General features: G+C 34.2%; 1 protein-coding gene across 1 annotated transcript in view; it reads right to left on the minus strand.

The window, feature by feature from the left end:
- PGAP1 (post-GPI attachment to proteins inositol deacylase 1) overlaps positions 1-12,962 on the minus strand; it is an 88,928-nt gene that overhangs the window by 21,330 nt on the left and 54,636 nt on the right. Inside the window, exons 15-21 of the mRNA XM_004601400.3 lie at positions 11,690-11,763; positions 11,539-11,590; positions 10,806-10,872; positions 10,158-10,266; positions 8,506-8,544; positions 4,246-4,339; positions 565-655 (exon numbers count right to left, since the gene is read on the minus strand). Of these exons, the coding sequence (XP_004601457.3) occupies positions 565-655; positions 4,246-4,339; positions 8,506-8,544; positions 10,158-10,266; positions 10,806-10,872; positions 11,539-11,590; positions 11,690-11,763 (526 nt within the window). The remainder of the gene's footprint in view (positions 1-564; positions 656-4,245; positions 4,340-8,505; positions 8,545-10,157; positions 10,267-10,805; positions 10,873-11,538; positions 11,591-11,689; positions 11,764-12,962) is intronic.

Genomic DNA, 12,962 nt, shown 5'->3' on the forward strand with positions numbered 1-12,962 from the left:
CTGACCCTAGCATTCAAGCAAGTGGCTTGATTTTCCAGGAATATGGGGACCCCGAGCACTGATTGGGAAGTCTCTCCCCTACATATATCCCCTACATAAAAGGAAGGAGAAAGGAATGTTAGAGAGATGTTAAATACACTTTGGGAAGTAAGAAAAAGTGAATTAGGGCACTGTTTCATTAATACTCTATAATGGTTTGTATTTAGAATCTATTTTTCAGGGGGCCAGGAGGCGGCTCAAAGTGTTGAGCACATGCTTTATATGCAAAAGATCAATACTGAACCCCTGGCACCACATGATCTCCTGAGCACACCAGAGTGTGGTCCAAAAACTGAAAAAAAAAAGGGGGGGTGTGAAATCTAGAATATTTAAAGAAAATGGGCCATAGAGATTCTTTTGCAAATGTTGATACACTTTAATTAAGACTTTGCTCCAGAAAAAACATTTCACCTAGCAGAACAAGTCAAATGACATATCTGTATAAAAGGTATATTCCGTTTTGGATGTAAACATAATATTTAATATATGACAAATAAAATCATAATCACAGATAATAAAACTTACCCCAACAGAAACTTAATTATGATGACAAAAGGATCAACTTTGTATGGTTTGGCTTCTTTATCCAACATAGTTGCAAAGTCTAAGCAATGACCTAAGATTAAAAACAAAATTATATGTAACAAACACTTTATAGTCACTAAGAGTAAGACACATTATATTCTACATTGTCTATGAAATATATCTCATGATCTAGAGGGCGAGACTTTATTACTATCACAGACTCTCCACAAATGACTGAAACTACTATAATTTAATTATTCTTATACAAGAAGACACATTTAATGATCTGTGAAAGAAATTCAGGAAGCCAAGACTGGTTTTTTATCATCTGTATTTTCACAAAGCTCCACAAGTGAATTTTTTAAAAAGTCAACTTGACGAAGATATAATTCTCATACAATTCACCCACTCAGTATATATGATTCAGTAACTTGTAGTGTATTCCCAAAGCAGAACATCAATCCTTACAAGTTTTAGAATATTTTTCTTACTCTTAAAAGAAACTCTTTTCCTTTAGTGCCCTCCCTAGTTTTATGTAACCACTTAGTCTACTTTATCTCTGGGGACTGGTATATTCTGAATATGTCATATACATGGAATAATCTATGTGGCACTTTCTGACTGGTGCCTTTGACTTAGTATATTTCCAAAGATTTATCCACTATGTAGCATGTATCAGCACATTTCATCTATTCATCAACTGATGGACGTTTGTGTTGTTTCCCCAATTTGGATATTATAAATAGTAATCCTGTGAACACTGAGTACAAGTTTAGAGTAGCTGTGGGTTTTCAGTTTTCTTGGCAATATAGTTAGGAATGGAGAGGTTGAAACATATGGATACTGTCTAAATAAACCTGAGAAACTGCCAGATTGCTTTCCAGCAGCTAAGCAAGTCATTTTACAGAGCCACAGTGAAGAAAGACCCTAATTGATCCATATTTCCATAATACTTGCTATTATCTGCTATTTTGTTGTAGTCATTCTATTATCACTGATATTTTTGGCAAGCATCCCTGATTAGGAACAATTTCTTTAATTTGTTTGAGATATTATTCCACATTTAATTCCTCTACATCAGAGATTCCCAAACTTATTTGGTCTACAAACAAAAGAAAACAAAGCAGGGAAAATATACATTTTTTTATGTGAGCAAACAGAAAATTCCCTCAATTTTACCTGAGACTACCACCTACCCTCTACCCCATGGCCAGGGTGGTATCACCCACTTTGGGAAACAGTGCCCTAGATTAACCAATATGATATATTGCTGTGATCTATATAAACTATCCAGATTGAATTCTATGTCTGAGAATCAATTATCAAGTCACTTAAATCTACAAAAGAATGAGGAGTCTTTCCAATAAAAAGGCATCTATATTCAAGTATGGTTGATAAAATATTGCCAAAATAATTGCTAAATTAAAAGGTTGAATCTTGGCACATCACTTGAAAGTTCCTCACTTCTGAACAGATGTTAATTAAGGTTAAAATGAACACTAACATTAGAAGTGAAACTGAAAAGTCACTAAAAGTGAGTGAGTATGTATTGAAGGATTTGGTAAGATGAAAATGGTAGAGAAAATTTTGCGATTGCTTTTATACAAATCAGCCCCACTCTCTATTCCTTCATCTTGCTCATTTGATTATAGTGTTCACGCCCAACAATTGTTCAAGGGTCTTAAATAGTTTTAGCTCCTGGGAAACTGTTCTCATTCCTATAGTCCACAGAGAGGGATTTTCCCAGTGTACTCTATTTTACATATTTTCCCTTCAGTATCTATTCTTTATTCTTTAACTTTGCTGTTAATTCTGGAAGGACTGGCTACTAACTGGGTTCAGAGAATGAGAGGCAGATTAAGTTAACAGTATAGGAGGTTGAGAGAAAATATAACTACAACATTTATTTCCCTGCTGTGTGACAGGCTGACAGAGGCTACAGCAATTCCGATACCCAAATATGCAGCAATATTGCCTTCTCCTATAGTTCTACAGGTTAGTTTCCTCCCTGCTTAGTACCTGGAGTACCAGATGTCTCTGTTGCAAACCCAGTATTTTGCCATTTCTTGTTGCTTCCCTTAACACTATATATGGCTTTGAAATAGTCCATTCATTAAACTGTAAATCATATCATTTTTTTAAGTCAGGATCTAACTGAAAAACAAATGTTATACTTAATGCCCTTTATTTATGTAGCACTATGTTAGTCATTGGCAACAGAATGAAGAATAAGATTCTCATTAATGAACTTCTGATATATCGGCATAAAATGAAGAAAACAAGAATTTTCTTGGAGCTCTTTATGAGAATCTTAAAAACCACAACGAATTTGAGAGAAATGTCATAAATTTTCTAGAAGTTGATGACTCTTCATTAATCACTTGTAGGATAAAAAAGACATCATGAGGGTCACGAATAAGGTTCCATGGTTGAATAGTTTAAGTTTCAAAAAATTACTTAAAAAACTATAAAAACTTGCAGGTATGAGACCTTGAGTTTGATTCCAGCAAAACACACACACACGGAAGCAATTATGTAGGATAATATTGGTTTGTTTTCCCCCCTGGCCACAGGGAGCTTAGGTTTACTGAGTAATACCCATCACAGTGCTCCCAAAGCACTCCCATTCCTGTGTGTTTATCTGTAATCTCTTTTCTGTGCTCTGCTTCCCCAAATGGTCAATCATCTTTATCCTCAAATCAGACTCTGTTGACTTGTGAGGTCAGATCCTTCTAAAGACTCTGGATTTGTATGTGTAAGTGAAATATTGCTTTTCTCTTCTCCTTATTTCCTTTTCATAGTTACTTTAGAGCATTGTCCTTTTTGTATAGACACAGGAAGACAGTTACTGCTATGCTTTTGGAATTTGGGAGTTAAATGATTCTGAATATATTCACTCCTGGGCATCTGTTTTCTTGACTTAAGCCTCAGTTGCCCTTAGTTCCTAGTACCCCAAAAACAGGGTCCCAGCAAGGGACTGGACGAACCCAGGGCAAGCTGTGAGCTATCCTGGAATCGAAATGGGCCAGGTCAAGCACCATAATACTTAACTATAAGTTAAGAGCATGGTCATGAACAAATTCTTTCAGGATCCAAAGAGTAACAACTGGATCAGGACCCTGCTAGGGGAAGAAAAGACTAATGTGGCCTGAGCCCCAGGAGAGACACCCTACAAGCTTAATGTATCTCTTACTGTGTCCATTCAAAATGACTAATATTAAGAAGTAGAATTAATATGAATGTTTAAATGGTTGTTGGATTAAGGAAAGGAGAAACACTCCTAGGTGGTACTTTGCCTTTGAGCAGATCTTCTGGCTGCAGGAGGTCTTTGTCTTATCTTTGAAGAGTCTTCCTCAGAAGCAAGAGCTTTCACATGTTGATTGTGCCACCTGACCTGGGTGTAGTGGCTATCTCCAATGCTTGGAGGTTGGGGCGCACACAAGACCAAGGAGACTGGGGGTATGGGACAAACTGAAACTGATCACCAACCAGCGTGGCAGTCCTGTTCCCTCCTTCATGGGTCTGTTGGCAGTGACTGTAGGGTGGGATGGGGAATGCATAGTGGTGTGTGAGGGAGACTGCCACCACCACAGCCGTCATCACTTATTTATTTTGTTATTACACACAATTAAGAAAGGAGAAAGGAGAAGGAGAGGAAGAGAGAAATAAAAACATTCTTACCCACTGAGAAGAGAGAGTATAACTGTCCTCCATATGCAAGTAGGATACTAGATATAACATAAGCAGGAAGAGATCCACCATGAAATCTGACTACCTAGGAAAAAAAAAAAGGAAATCAATGGTAATTTCCAAATATTCATGTTAATGAAATAAAAGCACATTTACATGAAATAAAAATTCTTCTCCTCACTTTCTGCTTTACCTGACTAACATGGCCACAAAAATATTTCTAGTAACAACAGAACTCTAAGAAAGAGTCAGAAGAGACAGTACAGTGGGTAAGGTGCTTGCTTTGCATGTAGCAGACCTGGGTTCAGGCTCTGGTGCCACATATGAGAACTCTTAAGCAACAACATCAGGAGTGATCCCAGAACACAGAGTCAGGAGTAAGCCATAATCACTGCTGCGTGAGGCTTGAAAACAACAACAAAACCATTTAAGAAAGGTTCATGATTAAGAATATATTGAATATTAGAAATCTGATATCTAAAATTTCCATCAGAAGTATGTATAGTGGCATTTGTAGAATATACAATAACATAATATGAGACTAACACCCAAGGAGAGTAGAGACAAGGGCCAGGAAGACTGCTCCACAGTTAGAAGCCTGCCTCATGAGTTGGAGGAGAAGGCGGCTGGGATACAGAAGAGATCACTAAGTCAATGATGGTTGGAAGGATCGCTTGGGATGGGAGATGTGTGCTGAAAGTAGATAAGGGACCAAACATGATGGCCTCTCAGTATCTGTATTGCAAACCATAATTCCCATATGTTGAGAGAGAGTAAAAGAGAAATTATCTGCCATAGAGGCAGTGAGAGGGGTGAGCTGGGGTAGGGGTAGGGTCATTGGGGACATTGGTGGTGGAAAATGGTGGAAGGATTGTTGTTCAATCATTGTATGACTGAAACTCAAACATGAAAGCTTTGTAACTGCAGCTCACACTGATTCAATTAAAAAAAGCATATAGAGTGTATAATTGAGTAACATATACCATATGATTTTTTTGTAAGGCATTTTTAATATGTTCTGTGCATAATATTAAACATCTTACATGCATTTATCTCAAGCTCAACTTCCCAAAAGTTGAGGTAGTTTTTATTCCTATTTTATAGCTGAAGAAAAGCAAAGCACAAAAAGTTAAGAAACTTGCACAATTGAAAATATAATAGACAAGCAAGTTTCTGATCATTACTTTTTGAAAGTCCTCATCAGTAAAATGGGGACAATATTAGCCTTTACCTGACAGACTATTTAATGAACTAAATATGTTCACTTGTGTAAAGTACAGAGAATAATTACTGGAACATGAAAAGCTATTAGAAAAATACTACCTACTATTAAATGTTTATGTTCTTTACTCTTGAAATTTTATGGAGTAAAATTTCACCACTATATTATAATATCTCAAATTATTCTATTAGAAGTTCGAGTCTCTGGAAAAAACAAAGTAGAGACAAGGTAGATAGCTCAAAGGGCTGAGCCATATGGTTTGTGCTCCGGGTTTGAACACCTGCATGGCATGGTCTTGTGAGCAACACCAGGAACAACCCACCTACCACCAAATTAGATGTAGCACCAGGTAAAGCCTCAAAACAAAACAACAACAACAAAATCCATAAAAGTTACCACTGCTTCACAGGAAATAAGTTCTAACATCACTAGCATATGACAAAAACTATAATACCAAATCCTAAGTATACTGTTTTTCATATACATATATTGTATATATGTATACATACCAGTTAAAAAGTATAATGGATAGACACAGTACATGAGCCACAAGTAATAAAAAAATTATAAAGTTATGCAAATGTAGTCTCTCAAATATCACTGCACATAATATATTATCAGTATATTGTTGATGACAGGTAACTGAAACCAAATAAAGCAAAACTGGATAACAAGTAAACACATGGTTTACTATTTTTTTTTTTTTTTTTTGCTTTTTGGGTCACACCTGGTGATGCACAGGGGTTACTCCTGGCTCTGCACTCAGGAATTACCCCTGGCCGTGCTCAGGGGACCATATGGGATGCTGGGATTTGAACCCGGGTCGGCCGCGTGCAAGGCAAACGCCCTACCCGCTGTGCTATTTCTCCAGCCCCAACACATGGTTTACTATTACCATTAGCTACCTCCATGGTCCTAATACTGTTTTAAAAAGAAACAACTGAGATAATGAAGGGAAGCTGACATTCTAGTGGAGGGTGTATTGTTGGAATGTTGCATACATGAAGACTGATCAACAGTATTTTAAGTCATGTGTCTCAAAGGGGAAAAACAGTATCAAAACAAAGAAAATTACATTCAACCATGCTACTTACTAGTCTACATAATGCTTTAGAAAAGAAAATGTACAGATTCCCTGGGAATCTGATGAAGGCTATGAAAATTAATGCTTACACATAACATTGCATAAAATTTCAGGAAGTAAGCACCTTCACCCTCCCTGCTGTACTATTGCTCCAGCCCCCTTACTCTCTATTTTCAAGATAAAATTTTATCTTTTAAGTTATTTAATTAAAAAAATTGTTTTTGGTGGGGGCAACTCAGCAATACTCAGGAGTTACTTCTGGCTTTCCACTCAGGAATTACTCCTGGAGGTGCTTGAGGACCATATAGTATGACAGGGATTGAAATTGGGTTGGCTGTATGCAAGGCAAATGCCCTACCTGTTTGCTGTACCCTGCTTGCTCTGGCCCCTCAAGATAATTTTTTTTTTGCTTTTTGGGTCACACCTGGCTCTGCACAGGGGTTACTCCTGGTTCTGCACTCAGGAATTATCCCTGGTGGTACTCAGGGGACTATATGGGATGCTGGGATTTGAACCCGGGTCAGCCACGTGCAAGGCAAACGCCCTACCCACTGTGCTATCACTCCAGCCCCAAGATAAAATTTTAAAAACAAAAACTATCATATGTATTTTCAATAATCTGAGAAGGATTTATTTATTTATTATTATTATTTTTAATTCTTTTATTGATTCACCATGTGGAAAGTTACAAAGCTTTCAGGTTAAGGTCAATCTGAGAAGGATTTAAATCAATAACTACAAATTTTTGACATTTAAAAAATTCCTATCATTGATTCTGTAATAACCACATGTTAATTTTTAGAAAACCTCAATATCTGAAGATGATTAGACTGTCCTTTTTTGATGTACATATAGTTATGCTTGAAATAAAGAGTATCAAGCTAATTTGACATTCTTTTCACTAACTGAATTACATGTGCCTGAGATACCATGGATAAGAGAATATATTCTATCTTAAGGTCCCACCAGTATATTTCTTGGACATACTAAAGATACAATGGCATAGATTTTTCCTCTATATTCCAGGGATGATTTTTGTTATTAATTGGTCCTCTAGCACTTTAGACTATTTATTAGAGATACTTATGGTGCTATTTCTCAACTTATAATAACATATAATCTTTTTCCCCACTTTAGCACAGTTAATAATAATCACAATCTAATCACACCAGGCCAGGCTATTTGAGAATAAAATGAGATAATGCATATTTTAAAAGTTTCTAATTTAATTTTGATGTGTGAGTTTCATTAGAATTATGAAAATATCATTTAAAAAAATTTACTATGCCTAGATTATAAAACACAGGAGACCAAAAACAATTAAAGAGATAAGTGAAGGTTAAGTAATAAAAAGCACAATAAATAATTTAGTAAAATTTTAAAATTATATAATTTCTTTAACCAATATTATCTACTTATGTTCAGACTGTATGCTTTACAATAGTTGCAATGTTTAATAATAACAATATGTGAGTTTTACTACTTGATAGTTTTTGTAGTATTACTGACTATAAACTGTGGTCTGTGTGTGCCAAGAAAGGTTTTATTTAAGTGGAAGAAACTTGCTCTTCAAGTCTGTATTCTTCCTTGAACACTGTGTTCTCACTTGCTTGACTGTTTCTTTCCCTGCTTATTTCCACTTTGAACAAGCCTGTGTTCTCTCTTGAACACACATTTTCCCCCCTTTCTCCCCTGACATCTTTCTCAATAAGTTTCAATAAAAACTATCCTACTTCACCAAAAGTAAATAAATAAAGTGGAAGAAAGAAGAGAAGAGGATTCAGAAAAAAAAAGTAATTGCAATAGTAGTAGCAGCAGCAAGAAACAATATGTGGTCTGCTAAAATATTTGCTCTCTGGCCCTTTAAGAGAAAAAATTTATAACTCTGGCTTTAGGGTATAAATGATCAACCTAGGTCATAAGTGATCAACCAAAGTCTTCTTACCTGTCCAAGTATTTGTGAAAGGGAAGTCTTAACAGTCACCTAGGAAAAAAACAATCATTAAGAAAAGGTTACTCTCCCTAAACTCATTCTAGTTAATATTTTACGAAATGAAGCACTTCTGAGTATTCTGAAGCATAATCATTAATCTTTGTATAATAATAAACATAAAAGCACTCAAGGTATTAAAATGCTCTGAACTTCCAACATTTTCTAATTTAAACTGTTTAGCATATTTTCCATAGTCTAAATCATTGACAGATACACCTCATTACGGTAAATGAAGTATGACTTTATTAACTAGAATATATAATTAATAGAGTATCTTATTATTGGATCACACAAGTTAAAGGGATTTATTGACTGTATCCAGAAGCAATATTTGTTGAAGAAGTACCGACATTAATCAACCTAAAGATATGATATGAATAGTACTTTAGAATCTCACACCTACAACTGTACAGCAATAAATATAATTAGGCTAAATATCTGAGTAAAGTTCACAAAAATAGGTACCATATAATCTAGACAAATAAAAGTCATTTAATAACACTAAAACCAAAACTATATTTAAAAAGAAATCATTAGTTATTTCCATCATAAATACATTTTTAAATATGGGCAGTCTGGAAAAAGTAAACAATTTATAGGGAAGTTACAAACTAAGTTTTATCAAAGTGTGGACATTGTGAAAATTATAAAGCAACTGTAAAAAGATGGATTTTTTTGAGAGCAGTTAGTACTTAAAGTCAAATTGTTAACACAATTCTTAACATGTTAGTAATATTAAATATGAAGGCACATGAAAAATTATAGCTACAAAATCTCTCAATGTTATAAACAAAATAAGACATAAAATAATTTATAAGTTTTATGTAATATAAAATAACATAACAGGTCTAACTGAAATTTGATTGCAGAAAACAGATGGTATTATTCATTTGAGCTACCATTCCTAGTTAAACTGGAAAATTTATCTTAAGAAGCTAAATGTTAAAGTTTGGTTTAAAGGAATTAGGTAGAAATAAGACATTTTACTAAATGAGAAATCAGCATTGAAAAATATATTCTTTAGCTATTTAAATCTATAATATTTAGAACCTGATATGTTCTGATACACTCTTTTACTTACAGATTCTAAAGTAAACAAATGTTACTCTTGAGTCTATTATTCCTCTCAACATAAAATGATCTGTGACTATTTAAAATAAACAGGCACTGAATTACACATATTAATAACTACTAGAGTTTAAAATAATTAGTGAAAAGGAAAGAAGATACCTAGGTTTCTCCTGTAAAGTTGAATACTTATATATCATCCCAAGTACTTCAATAAAGTCAAAACAGTTGATTTCATAATGATCTTTATAGTGAATTCTGGACTTTAGGCTTCCAGTTTTAGAAAGTTAACATACACTCTCAATTTCTATTTCACTTTGCACTATTTAAGAATATGCATACTTTCAATGGTTCACCTAAGAAAGTACTTCTGTTCAGCTAAGCTTCTGTTTAACTGGCCAAAATGAAGAATATTAAAGTATTAAAAATATCTTTTCTACATATTTATTTCCATAAACAATTTAAGTTAACAAAAAATATATTGCCAACTTCTTCTGTAACTAAATCTTAAAAATTTGGCAAACATAATAACTTACCTCATATTCACAGTCTGATGATGTATACATTTTTAATAATGCAGTATGGCTGTCATTATCTGGTTGAGCAATATGGAGTTTCAAAGAGATTTCTGTGTTAGATGGAACTCTGAAGAGATAATTTAGGTATTAATTCTCAAACACAAAATGCTATTGAATGACTTCAGGACAACACAATTTCACAGTGTAGAGGCAGTTAACTAATTAAACACATTATTACTGATGGATACATTTTTAATCCCATCAAGCTTCATTACCCACTTCATTGCCATAAGGAAGTTGGGGAAGGGTGAAAATGGGTATATGTTTCAAAAACATAAAGTTTAAATTCTATATAATTAAAATAAAAATACCATCAGTACATTTTCATATGGACACAAAACTACATAAAGAATGCCAATATTTTATTAAGAGGCATCTAAATATTTTACTAAAATTTCACTAAGATTCACTAAGTGCATGCAAGCTGACCAGATTTATCCCAAGCATGCAAGCTGACCAGATTTATCCCAAGTACCACAAGAACCTCTAACCATCACAGGGCTTACTCTTGAGCACAGTACTGAGAGAAGCCCCTGAGCATCTCTAGGTGTGGCCCAAACTCCCATGCCTGCAAAAACCCAATGTTTAGAAAAATTTTATACTTACTGTGCAATAGTCAGTGAATCTTCATAAGACCAGGGAATATGAACTTTATAGATATTAGTTATTTCTTCTGAGAAAACATGAAGCAACTATATATTACTATAACATATAAATTATATATGTGGTTAGGCTATAATACATAACTAATTACATAATTGCCCAGTTTATAAAAAAAGTCCGTAAGAGAGTACCATCTTGAGATGTGGAAACTGAGAGGTTGTGTTAAGGTGAGGGTAGGGGAGACCCTGAGACAATGGCGGCTGAGAGAAATGAACACTACGCAGTGTGCAGTATTGAAATGCTATCTTTATGAAACTCCATTACTAACAGTAGTGTAAAATTGTAAATCATAGTGACCAAAATTTTTTTAAAAATTAGTAAATTATATCATGTAACAAAACTATGGAGAATTTTAAAACATCTTATTAGATTTATACAAGATGTAGACACATATGTGATTTACTGAGAAACTGGTAAATATAGCTAAATCTATATTACACATAGCTAAATCTATATTAAAACTATAATAAGATAGACTACTTCTAAAAAATGTTATTTAAACAAGAACAAGAAAATAATTAATTGCTGCTAAGATGAGGTCTAGGTTAAGTATGTTGAGAATATACATTTCTCTTTTATGATCATATATTAAATTTTATTTCACATAAAATATACAGAGAAGTATTTTAGAAAAATCTAGTTAAATCCTATTGAATAGTCATATATTTACACTTACTTTTGATTCCTGAACATTTGCTTATTACGTTGATTTTAAAAGCTTGATATATCTAGTAAAATTGAACACAAAAATAAAATGCAAAAATTTATTTGTTTATTGAACTGAACAGTAAAAACTAAATTCTTGTTATGGTCAGAATAATAATTACCTGTCCAAAGTTTAGAAGCTCTATATTATAGAACAGTCCACTTGTATTTAATACAACTTTCCTTGAAAACAATCCTGTTGAATTAAAAGTACTCCATTACTAGATGAGTAAATAAAGAAGCTGTGGTACACACAACAGAATACTCAGCTACATTAAGGAACTGGAAGGATTATGTTCAGTGAAAAGAGCTAAAAGGAGAAAAACAAATATCAGGTTATCTCAATTTTATGTGGTATATACTAGATTTGACCTCAGTCAAAAGGCAAAAAAAAATATACATATAACATTTAAAAAAAAACAACAAAGGGCCAGAGGTATGTCTCAATGAGTGAGTGTGTGCTTTGCATGCGGAAGTCCCATGTTTGGTTCCAGGCTCCGAAGGGTTGCTGGAGCACCACCAGGAGAAATTCCCAAACACAGAGCTGGGAGTAGCACTGAGCACACTGAACACTGCTAGGTGTGGCCCCCAAACCCCCCTGAACACGCAAAAAAGCAAGCAAGCAAGGAAACGGTTTAGTTTAACTAAACTAAAATGTCTAGACCCCCACTATAGAATTGAGGCTATCAAGGGAAGGAGATGGAGAGGGCTGAGACGTTCTTATGTACCACTACTCAGGCCTTTAGTAAAACATCAGCAAAGAAACAAATAAATGCCTACTAAAATGTATAGATTAAATAATAGCATTATTCCAAAAATTATTTTGTTTAGTTTTGACAATTGTATTATTTATGGTAAGTGGTTAACATCATAGTTAAGTGAGTGAAAGATGTTTATTAGCCTTGTATGCTTCCTCTCACTTTTGTGTATATATAAATTTCAAAATAAAAATTTCAAGTCTATACTGTGTGAATACTTGTAATTTTACTTTGGTCACCACAATAAAAAAGTGGAAAAAGTATTTAGAAAAAAATCCCTCCTTACTTTCACTGACCCACTTGTCAGGGATTGAACTCAGGGAGCCTCACACATGAAAGGCAAGTGCTCTACCTCTGAGCTACATTTATGGTCCCCATTAGGGAAATCTTGAAAGAAATTGAAATTGATAACTTAGAAATTGGTAACTTACAGTACAAACTTACACTAATGTCTACATAGTTACTCACGGTAACTATATGTAACCATGGAGAAATTTAAGTTTGTTTCTCAGAAATGACTAAACTTTTTAGTTTTGGGGTCACAACTGGTGGTGCTTAGGGCTTACTCCCTGCAGTTGATAGTACAGTCACTCTCAGCAGTGTTCCAGAGACCATGCAGAACCAGGGAACAAAATGA

Source organism: Sorex araneus, chromosome X (genome assembly GCF_027595985.1).
Source record: "Sorex araneus isolate mSorAra2 chromosome X, mSorAra2.pri, whole genome shotgun sequence".
NCBI lineage: Eukaryota > Metazoa > Chordata > Mammalia > Eulipotyphla > Soricidae > Sorex > Sorex araneus.